The sequence below is a fragment of the Arvicola amphibius genome, chromosome 1, assembly GCF_903992535.2.
Source record: "Arvicola amphibius chromosome 1, mArvAmp1.2, whole genome shotgun sequence".
Taxonomy (NCBI): domain Eukaryota; kingdom Metazoa; phylum Chordata; class Mammalia; order Rodentia; family Cricetidae; genus Arvicola; species Arvicola amphibius.
Genome location: NC_052047.1, coordinates 110,292,775 through 110,311,787, shown reverse-complemented (window position 1 = coordinate 110,311,787; position 19,013 = coordinate 110,292,775). Strand labels below are relative to the sequence as shown.

At 39.7% G+C, this 19,013-nt stretch overlaps 1 protein-coding gene across 1 annotated transcript; it reads right to left on the bottom strand.

The window, feature by feature from the left end:
• Window positions 1–11,856: 11,856 nt before the first annotated feature.
• Window positions 11,857–12,795, bottom strand: LOC119823705 (olfactory receptor 1030-like). Its single transcript, XM_038343812.1, has one exon. The coding sequence runs from the start codon at window positions 12,793–12,795 to the stop codon at window positions 11,857–11,859; it is 939 nt and encodes a 312-aa protein (XP_038199740.1).
• Between the last annotated feature and the right edge of the window lie 6,218 nt (window positions 12,796–19,013).

The window sequence follows — 19,013 nt, the reverse complement described above, 5'->3', positions numbered from 1 at the left end:
TAAATAAACAAGCAAATAAATAAATGACTAAAAAGAGTGTGGTAGCCTTGTTAAGCCTTGAAGAGCATACTCCACAAGCACTTCTTCCTCCAGCTCTTAATTGCTTCACTCTTCTTATTCTCTAGCGCGTGCTTTGGAGGACTGAATGGAAACAGATAACACAGGCTTATGCATTTGAACATTTGGTCCCCAGTCAGTAGAACTTTTTGGAAAGAATTAGGAGGTGTGGCCTTGTTAGAGTAGACGTGGCCTTGTTGGAGGAAATGTGTCACTTGGGGTGGGCTTTGAGTTCTCAAAAGTCCATGCGAGGCCTAACCTTTCCCTCTGTCTCTGTCTGTCATTTGTAGATCAGATGTGAGCTCTTTGGTATTGCTCCAGTGCCATACCTGCCTGCTTGTTATATTTTCTACCATGATGGTCATGGACTAACCCTCTGAAACTGTAAACAAGACTAAAATTATGTGCTTTGCTTTTTTTAAAATTTGTTTTGTTATGGTGTCTTTTCACAGCAATAAAACAGTAGTAGACATGTTCTGAGCCTTGGAGATGTGTGTGTAAGTGTGTGTGTGTGTGTGTGTGTGTGAGAGAGAGAGAGAGGGGGGGGAGGGAGAGAGAGAGAATATGAGAATATGAGAATATGAGAATATGAGAATATGATGTATGTGTGTGAGGGGCATGCATGCTATGGAATGTGGATGGAGGTTAAAAGACGACTTTGTGGAGTTGGTTCTCTCTTCCCACTCTAATATAGGTTAGGGGATCAAACTTAGTTCATCTGATGCATCACCAGGTAGCTGAGCCACCTTGCTACTGCTATTTATTATTTACTTATTGTGTGTGCTTGTAATTTGATCACTAGTGTAAAACAATGGAAAAGGAAAAGTATGAAATTATGGAAATAAAAACATACCGCCAGAAAAAAATAATGTTGTCCAAATTCTATAATTATCAAAATGTATGTGAATGATTTTCATTATTAAAGTTAAATATTCTATAGTTTCACCAAAAGCAAAATGCAATCGTAAGTTGTTTACTAGGGGAGTCATTTCAAACAAATGCTAGAAATGAACTGGTGGTGAGGGAATACTAGGCAAATGTCTTTACAGATTAAAAAGAAAACTAAAAGTATCTTTGTAGGTTAAATATATCACTTTAAAATAAAATCATAGAACTTCAGCACACAAAGGATAGAACAAAATTTTGCATTTATAGACAGAAAAAAAACCCATGTTTTAAAAGAACATGCATTGCCTGGTATAGTACTTCATGTCTGTGATCCCAGCACTCTGGAGGCTGACAGAGAATAACCATGAGATTGAAGCCATACTTGTCTACAAGTAAGCTCCTGTCTCAAAAGCAAATAAACAGTGCTGGAGGGATGGATCAATGGTTAAGAGTAGCACTCCACTCTTGCAGAGGACCTCAGTTGGTTGGCTCACAACCATTTGTAATTCTAGCTCCAGGTGATCCCACATCCTCTTCCAGGCTCTACAGGAATCATGGCCACAGACCCACAGATACCCCCCCTCCAAACACACACACAGTTAAAAATAATAAAATCAAAGAAACAAAGATACCAAAACAATGGGACAGTAGCCTCTGGAACATCGTAGGACAATGCTTTCACATTTCCGAGGAAGATATATATATTTTTTTATCTATAACTGATTTTCTCCCTAAACTGTCAATAAAGAATAACATAATAGTAATGTCACTTTAAAATGTACTAGAACTCATTCATAAGCATGGAGCTTTCATCACGTTCAAGGGACCTGAAGAAATGCTAGAGCTTTCGAATGGTAGACACCATGAGCAGGAGGGAAACTGGAACTACAGGTGAGCACATTGTTCCTCATAGAACATAGGGTTTGTGTATTCTTCTTCGTGATTCTTAAAGTCAGAAATCTATTTCAACCATATTTATTGATTGTCTAGTTAGGAGCCATGGAAAGGGCAAAAGAGAACACTGGGACAATGGACATAGTGGCTCAAGGAGCCAGTCTGTGAGTTCATCATTTCCCAGCAATCTGGTTTTCAGTCTTTCATGCAGAGACAGTTTTAGTCTTGATCTCAGAGCTGTTGATTCAGGCATTCCAAAATACCCTGATAAAACTCACAACTGATTAATAGTTAAGGCCCGACAATTAGTCAATTACAATATGAAATATTAGAAGCTTAAGTTCAAATGACCTTGAAACACCTACCCACTCAGTAAGTCAGGCTCTCCAGCAGTGATGTAATGCTGAATGCTGGTTCTTGCATCTTGGTGTATCCCTTCACCATGTCAATGGGGAGGGTTTGCATGTTTGGGTTGGACCCATAGGGTCCCTTTTCCATAAAGAATTCCAGGTGAAACTGAGTGTCACCTCTGCTGATCTTCCTGCTTCCTCTGCTTACATGTATCTGGTCTGAATGGTACTCAGATTCTGAAGATGGCATCTCTGTGTACCAGGGATATAGCATGCGAGAAGAGAAAGAACTAAACACCAAGAAAAATAGGCAAAGTGGAACATCCAGAGGATGAAGGTGCCCTTATGCCCTCAAGGAACTTAGCACATAAACAACTGTCGTCAACACAAGCTGTGGGGACAGCTGGGGAGGCCTGGGAAGGACATTGTAACTTTCTTTTCTCTTGACTTAGCATCTGATTTTTGTGTTTTTTTTCTGCTGAGTTAGTACTTTCAGGAGGACATTGTATTTAGGACTAAGAAAGATGTGCAAATGAAACTATTGATTAGAATAAAAAGAATGGGCGAATCATGCAGTTTGCACAGGAGAGGAAAGGCTGAACTGCATGTGCATGCAATGCTCCTGTGTTGTAGGGGCTGCACATTCTGTGACTTTCCTAATAATATCCTTCCAATTTTCTCAATAGCAGGATTAGTATTAAACCCCGGGGGAAGGTCGCAAGAACCCATTTTCTCAAGTTATTTAAAACCCAGACTCAACAAACTCCCCTCATTTGCAGCATGGTGCATACCTGGTAACAGACATTCGAGGTAGCAAGGACATGAAAGTAAGTGACTTCCAGCACAAATGTCTCTGATTTCTAAAAATGTTATGTTAAAAGTAACTCTCAGGTATTGCATTCAACTTTAGCAAAACTTACAAAAATGAGGCAAATATATCAGCATATGTAAGACATCTGGCAGTTTAGTTGAACTTGACCCGTTAAATGAATATTTTTTATAATGTGCTTGAGTTATGCCAAACTTTTAACGATATAGTAATTGAGAACTTAGCATGATGCTTTGAAGGGTCCTGATGAAAACATTCCTTCTGGATCCTGACGATGTGATGGGGATTTTATGGCATTTACAGCTCCTCTACTAAGCACGCACAGGTTTGGAAGCCTGAGAGGCCTTTCTTCTCCCTTTTTTATTTATATTTTATAATTTAAGCACTTATTAGGACCTCATATATCACATCTCAAAACTTAGTTTTCACTGCAAAACTGAGAGATTCAGATGGGATTTAAATTGTCAAAAAAATTGGGTCCACTCTAATGCCTTTTAAACCATGGTAGTAACTCGATCCTGTGGCTTTAGGATATTGAGATGGAAATAAAGGTAGGGTTCAGACATCTACTCTTAAGCGAATTATTCCACGCATGGGAAGCAAGTTACCATTTATCCTAAAATGCCTTAGTGTATATTCTTTTGAGAAAAATCTAGTAAGGCTGCAGAAATATATGGAGGAGCTTTCTTTAGGTTCCTTTGTATATTTTTTTGTGACCGAGAACAGCTTGGATGAAAGGAAGCCAGGCTTCCAGGTGCACAGGCAGGCTGTGTTTGACAGGTTCTGCTGAACTGTGACAACTCTGAGAGCAGCTGACATGGAGGTCAGCTATTCTTTCTCATAATAAAAACAACAGGAAATCAGTTCTGATGCCATGGGCACAGGAGTCAACCACACTGCACAGATAAGTGGTTTGCGACCTCCCCCTCATCATAGACCTAGAGCTGGAAACCGAGGACTTGCACAGTATCAAGCCTCCATTCTAGCAACATGCTACTCAGGCCAATGCATTTCCCATTCTTTCTTTTAGTCTTATTAAATATTTAATTGAAACTAGGATTTTAATGTAGCTGACACGTGAGTATTGTTGATGTGAGTATGGACGTACCGTAAAGCGAGGGAAAGGGAAGAGTTCAAGTGAAGCCGCACGTTTGGATGTAGTGACTTCACCTCTGTAAAGAAAGGCAGGGATGCAATCCCTCCTTCTCCTTAGGTCCGAATCTGTCCTCTCCACCACTGCACAGTTTGGTTTAGGATATGTCACTTTAGTCTAAGTTCCGATTTGCTCACATAGTCTATAGTTAGTAATAATGATGTTTACTACTCTAAAGATTAAGGGAGATACACGGAGGGTAAGGAGTGCTGAGCACAGCCCTAGAAGGGTCTGGAGAGCCCGAACATGCAAACTGCAGAGCCTAAGACTGTTTAGAGAAGCCCAGACTGTTTGCATTTATATCTGGGAATACTTTGAGCAGATTCCTTCCTGTATTCTGTATGCTAGGCAAGTCTAAAGCACAACAACAACAACAACAAAAAATAAAAATCTATCTGCAGCAGTCTCAGACAAGGGGGGAGACCTGTGGACTCCTGGGTACTAGCTGGATCTCTGTAATCAGGGCAGTCAGAATATGGGGTTTCTACTTCTCTCTTGTCTTGAGGCTGTGACTCATGGAAGACATCTCTGAGAATGTGATAGTCAAGTCCTTGTGCAGAGAATAAGCAGACTTCTCGGCAGAGGAAAGGTGAGGAACTTGCCCAGGAACCTACAGCAAGCCTAACCCCACTTGGATTCTGGACTTCACTTTACTGCTTCAAATTGCTTCTTTGGTGCCTTCTTGGAATCCGTCGAACACATCTTGGGTAAGGCATGGCTACAACTCACCTCACAGATCTTGTAGAACTTCACCTCCAGTTAAAAATTACCGAGCGATGCCTATTTTCAGCGCGGTAAGAGGGTATTTAAAGGTCTACGATCCTTCTGTTTTGCCTTCTTTCTTTTGGGTTTCCAGGAGAGGTAGGAAATATCAAGACTATAATCAGTCCTCTGATGTCTTTTTCCCCCTTCTCTTCTCACAGCACTCACCCTTTATATATCCCTAGGTCTGGCACTGGGTAGTGGGAAGAGAACTTGGAGTTGATAGTGTGTGGTAACATTGCTGACACTGTTATGGGGTTGACTTCTTAGTTTTATTTCTAAAAACATCTGGGATACAGTCATCTAGAAATACTATTATATATTACCATTAAATCTATAATATTCACATATGTAATTAAAAATAAAATGGTATCATGAGCAGAGTAGAAAATTTTTGCACATATATTCTGAGCATTTTTAGAAAAATAAGATATCTGTAGCATCATTTTATCTGTGACATTATATACTGCTAGGTCATAAAAGTATTTTACTTAACCATTCCTTCATTGATGCATATCTATTACTGATGCTTTTTAAAAACTGCTGTAAAAACTATTGCAATAAATTATTAAACACATAGATAGTGTTACTTTCTTATAGTATTTTCATGAAATAAACCATTACAAAGGAAATTACTGAATCAAATGATGTTTAACTGTAGGGATTTAGTGATCATTGTCAAATTAAACTTTGAAAATTTTATGCCAATGAATACTCCCAAAATGTATCCACATGTGTCTCTTCCACTTTGGTACTATCACCCCTCTGGTAAGTAATAACTGTTACTATCTTTGCCAATAAAATATGAAAATCTGTCTCATTATTGTATTAATTTGATTACTAACAGTGTTGTACAAGTTTTACACATTTTAGCCACTCATCTCTCTTATTTTTCACATTTGTATACTTATATCTTATTTCTATGCTTCTATTGTTAGCTCTTTTGTGACTACTAATTCTGTTGAGTACATTTTATTTTTCCAGTGAATGTTTTTTCTGGGTTTATAATGGAAACTTAAACATTTGAGTTTATCAAATTTGTCACACGTTTTCTTTGCAGTTTCAGGCCTTAATGCTTCCCTTAAAATAGGCCAGAAAATATTCACATATATTCTTCTCAGTTTCTTTGAGATTTCCGTTATTACATTAAGATATGATCACTTTTTGATTTGTATGGACATGAAGTATAAGATATGTATACATTTATGTTAATATTTGTTGTTTAGTTAACTGTTAAACCTATCTTTAATTGACTTGACTTGCTGATATTATTATTTATTAGTGCAGATATAAATCTACCAATGTATCTTTGTTGTCGGAGATTAAAAGCAGAGATGTGAGGGAGGGCCAGGCACAAAGTTACCACAACACCATAGAAATGGAAGAGAAAAGGATTGATGTAAGACTACATTAATGCATGGGTGAATAACTGAGTAATCTTGTCCTCTGTTTTAAATGCCAGAGATATAAAGAGAGGTGACTAGGGAAGGTGCACTCCGTGGAAATGGAGAAGGAAAAGCAGACTGCAAAGTAAGTGATTATCGATTTCCATCAGTTTAGCTTTTAATTTTTTGATTTTTTTTTAAAGGGGAGCTAGATGGTTCAGCCAGTAAAAACAGCTGTCTCCAAGCTTGATGATCTGAGTTCAATCCTCAGAATCTATATGGGGGAAGCAGAGAACTGACTTCCACACTGCTCTCTGACCTTCACATGTGCTCTCTCTCTCTCTCTCTCTCTCTCTCTCTCTCTCTCTCTCTCTCTCTCTCTCTCTCCCCCCCCCACACACACACACACACACACACACACACAAATACATGCAAAATGAATCAATCAAGAAGTACAGCTTTGAGTTCCTGGTTCCAGCAGAACATTGATATAGTGATGTGTATGAGGGAGGAAAGAGAAAGGGGGGAGGAGACACTATTTAGCAATTCAGTTATTTTCTTTTTAGGCATCTTCTTTAAAAGGGAAAACTGCGTTTTCATGTATGACTCATCAACATGAGAGTGAAGCAGTGGCCAGTGCATTGGTGGAGAGTCAGCGGGGCCTATCACATCCTCCCGGCTCAGGCTCCTCTCCCTGCCCTCTTACCTATTCTCTTTCCCAGCCTCTGGGCCCCACACCAGGCTCCTGTTACCCTCCTCGGGGCATCAGATGTGGGCTCATTCTTCCTGAGGGATGGGGGACAGCACCGGAAGGAAGGGAAAGGCGGTGGTCGAGGGAGAGGCATTATTGACTCTTGTCAATGCTTCCAAGTTTATTGCCAGTCCCAGCGGAGATCGTGGAAAAGAAGCAGGAGAAGGTGAGATGCCCTCTCTCTTGCTGACCTTCAAAACACCTGGATCCACCGCTGGCTCACCTCTCACTGTTCTCTCACAGGCTTGGGCGGAGCCAGCAGCTCAGAGCAGTCACAGATGGGGGAGGGGAAGGCGACCCTCCACAGCTACAAGGCACACAGCGCCTAGCGGACCACTCTGGAACTTTAGGATTTTGTCCCTGGGAACAAGTTGAGTCTTAGTGATTCAGAGTCAAAGAAAGGTCAGTGAAAAGGTATTATCGATTCATTGAGTGCAGGAAACAATGGTGTTTCTAGGGCACAGGGTCCGTGTTGGAAATCACTGACTTATGAATTTTGGGACAGGAGCTCCTGCGGGGAGATAATGGGTTGCACTTCTTTCTGGAGACCCACAGGAATAAAGAAAGTCCGTTAGTCAATGCAACTTCCATGTTTTGTCATACAGATAGGTATGAACTTTTTACAGACAAGGATTTTTTACTGAGCAGTAGCTTCAAATCAGAGAACCTGAGGATGCATCAGAATCCTGCAATCTGACTACCTAAAATGAAATTTTGTTCTATTTCAGTACTTGGAATGTAGTTTAGCTCTCTGTACCAGTTTAATCTTACCACAACTCTGTGAGATATTATTTACCTAACTTAGGCTCAGAGGGGTCAAGCAGCTTGACTGACATGGTGCAGAGCGAATCTAAGGGAGCCTCTGACCCTGAGGCTCTTCTTACCGCACCATCACGGCTCCCGCAGGCCTGCGCTTTAGAAGGCGGCTTTGCTAAGAAAACTATTACTCTCCTCAGCCATGCCTGTTTTTCAGGCCCACAATAATTTATTTTGCTTGTGTGGCCTGCAAGTATCTATTAATGTACTCTTACACACACACTTCTCAAATGTGGATTGTAGCACTATCAGGAATCAGCGAGAGATCAGGTTATATAGACACAGACTTCTTTCTGATCAATGTAATGGTTGAATGTACAGAGAAATATGCATAGGAAACAAAAACTTATCAGATAGTCTTTGGACAATTAATTCAAACAGAGCAAAGAACTTCACCCTAGACTAAAGCTGATAGGGTTTCTAGTTTGTGCCTGTGGTCATTTCTGGATCAATTTGTGACTTGTATCAAATGTAAGAAGGAAAGATAGTCTCACAATTTAAAAAGCGAACTTCAACCTTTCTCCATATAAATGACTGTTTCTCCACACAAATATCATTAACCAGTTTCCTAATTGATGCATTATTATAACTGACATTCGTTTAAATTCCACATCTGAAGGGTTCCCACAGAAAGCTAGTTGCTAGTTTTGGCAGGGAAAATGATGAATAAAATATTATTTATCATAACAATAAAACAGAAAGATAGAGACAAGAGAAAAGACACTAAGAGCAGAGTGAAAGGTTTCTATGGGGAGGAGAAGATGGACCGGGCTCTTCCAGTTCCTCTCCAAAGCTGATACACTTGAGGTCGTGGAACATCCTGAGCCTAGGTTTGCCTTAGCTCTGTAAACCGCCTGAGCCTGGCGGTCACAACACCCAGTACATCACCTGCTGTGAGGAGTGGAAACTGCAGGCCGACACGTGTCCAGGCCAGTGGGCCACACACTCAACCGTGGAATGGAAGCTTGTGTGAACAAAATTTTATTTTTCAGGTCATAGAGTAATCATTCTGGGAACTAGAGCTGCTTCAGAGGCATAAAACACATACTCATGCATTATAAAAACCTTTTCTTTAATTTGACCTATCTTACGTGAGACGGAAATTCTGATTATTCAGAAAGTGGTCATATGTTTATAGCAACCTAAATGGAAGAGCAGGCTAAGTCTGTCCCTTTCCCAGGAGCCTGAACTCCCTAAGTTCTGAGCTCCTTGGCTCCCTATCTCTGGTGGACGCACTGCTAATTGCAGGCAGAGCCACTTGTCAGAACTGACCTAGTCTTTTCTCACTCTGCATGAGATGTGCATCCAGGGCCCAGGTGATAATATGGGGCAGAGAACTTGAAGGCGTAAGAGTGTTAGAATTTGCACAGATCAACTAGTGTGAAGGGATGCAGAAAAGAGGAGTTGTTGGTATTCTTGTGTTTCTTTTCGGTGCTTGACTTAAAAGAAATAATTTTGGCATATTTCCAGGCATGGAAACTCAATGGAGAAATAAGTGTTGATAAGTAAAAAAAGTCTATCCTAACTGAAAAGTTTAGTGATTTGTGCTCAAAGGAGCAAGCATTCATATTTATGTGAGCAGATGTAACCCCTTGGTGACAGATTAGACCAGTTGGGGAAAGATGCTTGTGTGGTAAAAGGTGACACATAAAAACCATTTGAGAATTACCATGGAAAAAAATAAAGTTATGTTTTGTTTATATATATGAGAACGTTTTTATTTTCACTTTCAAGGAAATATTACACTCTTAAATCCAGGTGATTTCCATTACTTTGGTCGCATTTTTATTTTCAGAAGATATTTTCTTAGGGCTAAGCACAGTCTGAGGAGGTTTCATGACCTGTCTTCAGTTTTCTGAGAATTTGTTTATACAGAATATCACTTTGAAAAGCAGGGTATAATTAATTTTTTGAGAGGCATGTATTAAAACATGGTAAATACTTCTTTTTTTTGTAGGTTAAACTGATTTGAACATAGTTTGAGGGAAAAACAAGTTAGGAAATAAACATAGCTTTTGGTTGAAAACACAAGTTTCCACCCAGCATTGGTACCTGCTCATCTTTATCTCAACAAGTCAGGTCTTTCTTCAGCAAAGGCCCCTTGTGGGTCAAGGTCCATTGCTACAAGCAGCCCCTGGACTATCATCTCATCATCAGCTTCTCAAGTGCTGCCCCTCTGTGTCCAAGCTGTGCTGTTAACTCTTGTGTCTTAATGTCTCTTTGACATTAGTCTTACTGGGGATATTGAAGCCCAGTCTTCCAGACCGAACTCCAGGAACCTCCTCTTCCATCTCAATTCTCAATCATGGATCTTTTTCTTTTAGAGTTAGGAATAAGAGCAGAACAGTTCAGGTGTAGCTCCTAGCCAGGTGTGGTAGGTGTGAGGGTGAAAAGTGAAGATTGCCTCTGCCTCTCTTCCAGGAGCTCCTGGCCTTCCACCCAGGCTCCCGTCCCATTTTAGAACCACTGGGTGAGCCTTTCTCCTTGTCGGCCTCTGTGCTGCCTCTCATGTCTGTTTATGCCTTGCCCTTTGTCCTTGCTTTATGTTATCACACTAAAGGTTTTTTCTTTTGTAACTAGTCAACACTTTCTCTACACTCACCAACGCAATGTGTAATTCAGTTCTTCAGATAGACTTCAGAATCAAAGAAAAGCACTTTAAAATACTCAATTAATTCTATTTTCCTAAATTACTGAGGCACAAGTAACAGTGCAACAGAGATCACATATACACATTGTTATCTGGGTGGCTAATTTGGGCACAACTAGGTCCCTTTGTTTCTTGATTGATTTAAAAAATTACTCATAGCTAATTGGTGAGTTATTTTTAACTGTTTGAAATCATAATCATCTTTGAAAACAGCTCAGGGGACCATCTACAGGTTTGTGACAGATTCGTGTGTTTTAAGAATGATCTGAAACAAGTGTTAGAATTAAACTTGGAACAATCATCTTCTTGCCTAAGAAAAGACAAAATATGTTTTTTCACCTACCCCTAGACACACCAGAGTTTACACAACTAGCTGTAAGAAAGTGGAATTTCAGATCTGTGGAAACAAAGAATACATAAAATGTTATAAAACTATCATATTTTTCTAAATTAATAAAATTATTTTATCAGAAACATGCATGCCATAATGCAGTTTCCTCAGGAAGCTTTTCTTTTTCCCTTTTTCATATACCCTAACTCCCAAAGAAAGAAAGAAAGAAAGTGTAAAAAAAGGAAAGAGAAAGCCACTGTAGATATACTTTCCAGAGATAAGAAAAATTAAACCTTGCTTGTTAAATAATGACTACTTTTAATATCTTTAAAAGTCCCCCGATCCCCACCCTTATCTCCTCTAACTAGATTTCTTTTCTTAAACACATTCCATATTCAGCTGAATCCCATTTTTCCTTTCCTTAGTACCACACTGATATTTATATTGTTCATTTAAAGCACAGAAGATTACAACTACATTTGGGTTAGTAAGATTTTTCTGAGATGTTCCTTGTAATTTAACCACAGCCTACAGCAGTTTGTTGCGAAAGAGTACTTTTAAGACTAACAAATAGCTTACTCTGATATAGACTGCATCAAACTGGAAAATGCTTAATAACAAGATGCTTACAAGGGCAGTTTATATCCATCATCATTAGTGCACAACTCTACTCAGAATATGGGTTTTGAGGATTTTCATGACTGTGGAGCTCAAATTGTTATGAAACGGTAGTCAGCCACTTCATCTTTAACACATGAAGGACATACATAATTAATCACATAATTTTTCTAGCAGACAAATAAATTGTAATTAGTTCATGACGATTGCTTGGATTAAATATTACTCATGTCCATGAGGCGGTTCTTTATTTTGGGCCATGAAAATCCTCCATTGGATTAACTCCTTCCTAACTGGGCAGCAGTTGACCCACTCCATTTCCATCAGCTTGGTGTGTACTGCTGTCCACAGTACGGCATCGTAGCACCCTGCTCAGTGTGAAGCTTTGCCCTCTAGCATTCTTCTCAGGGTTTCCTTCACCTCTGCATTTCTCAGGCTGTAGATGAGAGGGTTAAGCATGGGGATTACAAGGCTATAAAACACAGAGATCACTTTGCTATACCTCCATGAATTCCCTGTTGTTGGTTGCTGCAGGTACATGAAGAACAACGTCCCGTAGAAGATGGTGACCACGGTGAGGTGGGAGGCACAGGTGGAGAAGGCTTTACACTTGCCCTGGGAAGACTGGATTTTTATGATAGAGACCAGGATGCAGATGTAGGAGATGAGGACGGTCATGAGGGATCCAGTAAGATTCACAGCCGAGAAGATCAGGAGTTGCTTCTCTTTGTTGTGGGTGTTAGAGCAGGCGAGTGCGAGGAGAGGGGGGTCGGCACAGTAGAAGTGGTGGATCACGTTGGAGTTGCAGAAAGACAGCTGGAAAGTCAGTACTGTCTGTATGACAGAGTTCAGGAAACCGTAGGTGTAGACTCCTACCACCAGCTCCTTGCAGACCCGCTGTGTCATGATGGCTGTGTAGATCAGGGGGTTGCAGATGGCCATGTAGCGGTCATAGGCCATGGTAGCCAAGAGGAAGCATTCAGTAGTGGAAAAGGCACCAGAGAAGTACAGCTGAGCAAAACAGCCTGAAAAGGAGATGGTTTTTTTCTTCACCAATAAATTTTGCAGCATTTTGGGCCCAATGGAAGATGAATAACAGAGATCAATGAAAGCCAGGTGACCGAGGAAATAGTACATGGGCGTGTGAAGCCGCGAATCTGCCTTGATGAGCAGGATCATGCCAACGTTTCCCACCAGGGTGATGAGATAAATCACCAGGAACACCACAAAGAGGGGGAGCTGAAGCTCAGGGCGATCTGTGAATCCCATGAGGACAAATTCTGTCACGGTGGTGCGATTACCTCGTGCCATTTTGTTCTTCTACCTGATGTGAAGAGAAGAAATACGACTTAAAATGATCAGATACATAAAAACACAATCTCCCTGTGTCTCCATCCTAGCACAGTTGTTAAAAGTCTGCTGTTTCACAAATACCCAAATGGTTGGAGTTTGCTTCTTTTAAGAACCACAGCATGAGTTTCCTCGGCTGTATTTTCAAGTTTACAGTGGTGATGCTTTCAGTTTAATTCTGGACTCCACCTAGGACCAGACAGCAAGCGCATCTGTTTCTGGGATTGAGAGTAAGTACCACGCTGCTCTTGTTTTTGTGGGTCTGCAGGAAGGGCTCACAAACAAACGAGTAGAGGTTCACTGAGTACTCTGGACACCTGTGGGAGAGACTGAGTGTGGAAAGTGGAAATGGATGAGTCTTTATTGATTCTTACCCATTGGTCAAATGTCCACTGCCCACTTTTGTTGTGCCAGGCACTATGGAAAATGAAGTGGACATGAAGATGAAGAAATGTATGTCTGCTGAAAGGGTGCTCACAGGCTGCTAGGAGAAGGACGTATGTAAATAATTAGTTTCAATTCAGTGTGGACAGTGCTTTTCTTCATTAGCGTTTCTCTTGCTATGATAAAACACTGACCAAAACAATGAGGAAAGGGTTTATCTCATCTTGCAGCCTGCAATTCATCGCCGAGAGAAGTAAGGACAGTACCTCAAGGCAGGGACTCATGCAGAGGTCATGGAATGGTGTTAGTCACGGACTTGCCCTCCATGGCTTGCTCAGTTTGCTTTCTTATACCATCCAGGATCACCAGCCTAGGGATGGCACCAGGGTGGGCTGGGCTCTCCACATTAATCATCAATCAAGAAAATGTCTGACAGTGCCATGAAGAGACTTATGTCTTACATCAACCTGCCCTCTGGCAGAGTGTTGTGTATGGAGGGAGGATCAACAGCTGTTAAAGAGGGGATTCTGAATTATCCCGAACATCAGGCTGAATATTAACACAACATAGCATTGAAACATTGGTGTACTCTTCATAGCAGAGAGGACTATAAATGAAACAAACAAACAGAAAAATAAGCAAGCAAAACCAAGTCTGATTTCTGCTCTGTTGTTAATATAACTGCTTAATGATGCTATTTGTGAATATGAATAGAGAATCATCTCTGGGTATAAATGAGATCACAGTTTTATACTTTGCTTCTTCCTAAACTCAGCAATTATGCCATGACATTCCTTTTCATAGCTATGTTGTGGCTTATTAGTTCCCTCTGATTGGAAACATTTTCCACTCAATTCAGTGAATATATGCTTCTGGGCTCCACTTAGGGTTATGTACACACCTAGTGCTAGGGCGAAGACGTTTAAAATTTGTAATTTACAGGTTCTATCTATCTTTTGATGGTGGCTAACAAATTAATTAAACTCTTTGATATTTACGTATATATTATACTCAGTTTTCTGCTTGTACTTTAAAGTTGCTACATTATTTTTTCTTAGTGCTAAACAGTAAGTTTTATGCCAAATCTTTTCCTTTTTGAATTCTGATTTTTGTGACATGGTTTATAAACACTTCTAAATTTAATATCACTAAATTTATCTCTTGTTCTATTCTATATATTTTTCAGAATCCTTTCTTTATTTCTTCAAATGGCTGGCCAAGGATTCTAATACAACTGATTGGCTAAGTCACTTTACCGCTGATTCTGTTGGTTTGAAGTTCAAGCCTACAGCATACCAAACACCCTTTCTGTGCTTGCGTCAGTTTCTAATGTTTTTTTCCCCCAGTATCTTCTAGAGCTAAGACCAAATACAAAATCTAATAGAGTTAATTTTTGTGTCTGGTAGCACACTTTCTGGCTTGCTCATGCTAAAAGGATGCTAGCATGATTTTTATCAGTTAAAAAGTCTTGTTTGCACTCAGATTCCTTTGATTGAGTGGACATGTTAGTTTTGGGAGAACAGACATATTTACAAGAGGCTCTTCTTTCTGTAAGTAGGCTATATATTGTACTCATCAAAATTTTGATAATAGGTCAAACTTTCCAAATACATATTGTATACATTTCTTTAAGGTCTATTTTTAGGCATTTTGTTTTTTTTCATCACAATTTTAAATGAAATATTATCTTTCATTCTGTGGCTTGTTTAAGTCTTGTTTACATGTAGGAAAGCTATTGAATTTTGTGAATTAATTTTATAGATATCTTCTTTAACATATCATTTACGAGCCAATTTTAGTTGATTATTTTGGGTTTTTCAAATACACATTCACATACTATGAACCAGATGTGGTTTTCCCCAAGCTTTCTGTGGAGTGTCTCTCCTTTCTTTCCTTTGTCTACTTGTAAAGGCTTGTACTTCCACAGTGATGCTAAGCTATGGTGACAATTGTGGCCATTTCCATCCTCTTCAAGAGTGATTCAGGATTCAGAATGACAGAGGAGATTCCACAGTACTGCAGACAGATGGAATAACAGACACAGAACTGCTGAGGTAAGAGAGACTACACATTAAACAACTTCAAAGACAGGTGGCTAAGAGCACACCTTGGAAGCAAGCTCGCCTTTGTCTTTTGCAGGGTTAGGGCAAGCATAACAAATGCAGGCCCATATAACTTCATGTAAGAAAACATTTGAAAATTAAAAGGCAATATAGCAAATTATTAAATCTGTTCTATTATTTCTCTTATGCAGCTATACCTTTATAACCCCCTAGAAAATAGAATTCTTGGGATGTTCAGAGTACTGTAGAGATCTCCATAGAACTTGCATTCAGTTCCCACATATAGTTGCACAGTTGATGAATAAGACTATTTCCACACCCCGACAACCCTTAGCTCTCTATAAGGCCTGTTGTGACAATGCTAGTAGCATTGCTCACACCAAGAAGAGTTATCTGGAAGATCCTAGAAGCATTCTGGGAGTCATGCAAGAGTCCTGTTGCTAGGAAGTTAGTCTACGAGTAATAGATAGCATGGGTTTCATATCATAGGATGTGGTGCAGAGTAAAGTGCACTAGAATAACTCTAAAAGCAAGGATGGGCAGTGTTTTGTTACATTCGGATCTCAACACTGTCTGGCGTAGGTGACTGGAAATGTGGCTAAAATTGCATGCCTAAGCTAGATAATTGAAAGTCTGATGATCCCATTTTAAAAGATCCAAATATTTATTTTAAATTTATCACTGTGTGGGTATGTGTACACGAGTTTAGGTTCCTGCAGAGACCAGTGGTTTTGGGTCCTCCTGGAACTGGAGTTACAAGTGGTTGTGAGCTACTTGAATGGGTCCTGGGAATGAATTCTGGCTATCTGCAAGAGCAGTGTGCTCTCTTAATACCCGAGCCATCATTCTAGTCATAAAATATCCCATTTTAAAGAGTTTGTTTTATAACCCGTAGGTAGTAGGCAGCTTTTAAAATTAACTGAGGTATTGACAGAAAACTACAAGGAGCCCTAGTGTTTCTTAAGGAGATCTAATATATTCAAACACACACACACACACACACACACACACACACACACACACAGAGAGAGAGCTGTTCAGAGCTGTTTACACAAACTCACCAACATTAACACCATTTAATTCAAAAATAGAAGATGCAATTGAGCAATGAAAGGAAGCAGATATCCCAGTGTACTGTCTAATGATGTTGTCATGGATAATTTTAGTAGAGACAGAAAGTCTGCACTAGCAGTGAATTCAGAGGAAAGAATGCTGGATGCTGTGTGAAGCAATGCAGGATGATGTAGTCAGAGCTGATGATGGTATGGGAGTCACTGAGCTTTGGGTTGAGATGTGATGGTCGAAATCATGCAGGGAGAGAGAAATGGGTGAAAACAAGGATTTCAGAGTTGGTTTTATTTTTAAAAGCTAACCAGAAGAGTCAGCAGAGGAAAAAGTTGTCTCAAGATCTTCAGGCTAGTCCCTATCAGGGAATAGTGGAGAGCCCTTAAACACAGGCATTCTTGACATCCCTGGCTTATGGTAGATGCGGGCTGTCTATGTGTGCTCACAGTGCTCTCAATTATAGCTTGATTCAAGATCAAAGTAACCTTGGAATCTTCAGGTATCACACTTAAACTGTCTCGCTGTTACTGGTTAAATGCTTGTTGTTGAGAATTCTGTGCAGTAGCAAAAATCTGTTTGGATTTATTTCTGGAGTTGATCAAGTCTTCCCACTGGGGTCCAAACTAGGAGAGCGCCTACTCCAAAGAGACATAGGGAGGTTTAGCACTCTCAGGAGATCCCAAGAGCTAGTGTGCAGCTCTATTTAACAGCTTTATTTAACGACTCTTTCTTGATCAAAGATATTTACTATTAACCGCTATGGACATGATGTACTGTTTGCCTGTAAAGTTTCAAAAGCGTGGCTAATGAATGTTAAGTTGAAGTTTTAAAATGCTTTATTAGCTAAGTACTTATTAATCATCTATCATATTGAAATATCATTTTCCATTCGTACAAGCTTCTACTGAAATTAATCTTTAAGTTTTAGAATTACTGATAGTATCAGTTTTTATGTTTAGATTACAAATTTTAGGAATGAAGAAAACAATCTCTAATAGTAAATATTTGACTTTTAATTTTTCATCTAGGAGAATATTTATAGTCTCCTTTAAAAAGAAAATGTTAATGAGATTTAATTAAATCTCAAACTTGATAATAACTAGTGGTGAGTTGGAAAGGTTTGCTCCATAAAGATTCATATTTATTTTTAATTAAATATTTTAAATTATGGGTCTGTGTAGTATGTAGTGTGTGTGTGTCTCTGTGTGTGTGTGCGTGTTCACACATGCTTACTATGGCACATGAGTGGAGGTCAGAGGACAACTGGCTGTGGTTGGCTATTTCTACCCTATGGCTCCCATAAATTGGACTGAACTTAGGTTGGCAGGCTTGTTGGCAAGCACCGTTACCCACTTAGCCCTATCTTACTGCCGCAGGGCAACTTATATCATTCTGTTTAATACAAACTTGTTATCATTTCAGTTTCCCAACAAGTAAACTGATGTAGCAATCTTTAATAGTGTGCCACGTTTATAAAGCGGTAGGACCAGGATTTAAAGCCAGGTTGGCTAATGATTCAGTCTCCCTTTGCCCAAAGGATACAGTTTCTCTATTAGTGTTTTCCAGTATTTATTTATTCTGGCAAGTTTTTCTTGTAAAGTTAGATTCCTTTGATAATATTTTAAGCATGCAGTGATGGCTCAATGATACTTTCTAAAAGTTTGTTCAGATTTAACTGTTGCGTTTATACAAATAAACAACATCTGGTTATTTGGAATGTTGTTTTATTCCTTATGATAATCATTATGTATGACCAAATAAGACAGCTATGTTGATTAACTCAGGAGATATTCTTAGCCTCTGGGGAGGTAGGGGCAGGTGAAATACTTTGGAAATCTATGAAAGCTAAATTTTCTCTTCTGAGGAAATTTTTGCTTGTATGAAATTTTGGGATGTGATTTGGGAACCTTCTTGAGTTTGTCAGATCCCCTGCCGTGGTCTCCTCCTAAAATAACGCACTAATCAAAAGAGCAAGTGAGGCAGTGAGTAAGAGCACACTTTCTTTCCTACTCCATTTCCGGCAGGAACAAAGCACTTGTCTTCCCTACAGTCCCAGCACCAACAATGCCCTTTCCTTGGCTGCTTCATGGTTTCTACTACATCAATCTAAGCAGTAAGTACAACTTACCAAGCACCCAGTAGACAGTTAGGATTCCCAATGCTCTGGAAGTGTCCGCTGAGTGTATTTCCAGCCGGATAAACAGACCTCTTCATGTCTGTCTTCTTCTGCTCCTAGGTATCTGTATTCCACACTCAGGAGGCTGGGAGGTTTATAAAGTGCAGTGAATCCATTGTCTCCTGTTGTTCTGGTGCTTCCTACGTCTCAAGGGAAAGTTTCTGTGATGTAGTTTGCACATGACTAAATCACCTTTGGGAATGAAAATCCCTGAATCATTCTAATAGCTAATGATGACTCAGGTTGCCATACATGGGTGCTTGCCATGAGTTGGTGCTTGCTCTTGGGATGACTCCCAAGTCCAGAGCCTTTGGTGTAATGTTAAGATGAAGGACGTCCGAAGTAGGTGTCCTTGAAGTTGCACCTGTAATGAGGTTCAGAAAATGCTTTGTGGAGTGGTCGTTAAGATTAGGAAAATGTTATGTAATTAGAACAGATGCATACCCTAGACAATTTGGCTACAAAGAAAAGACAGTCTTGGTTTTCATATT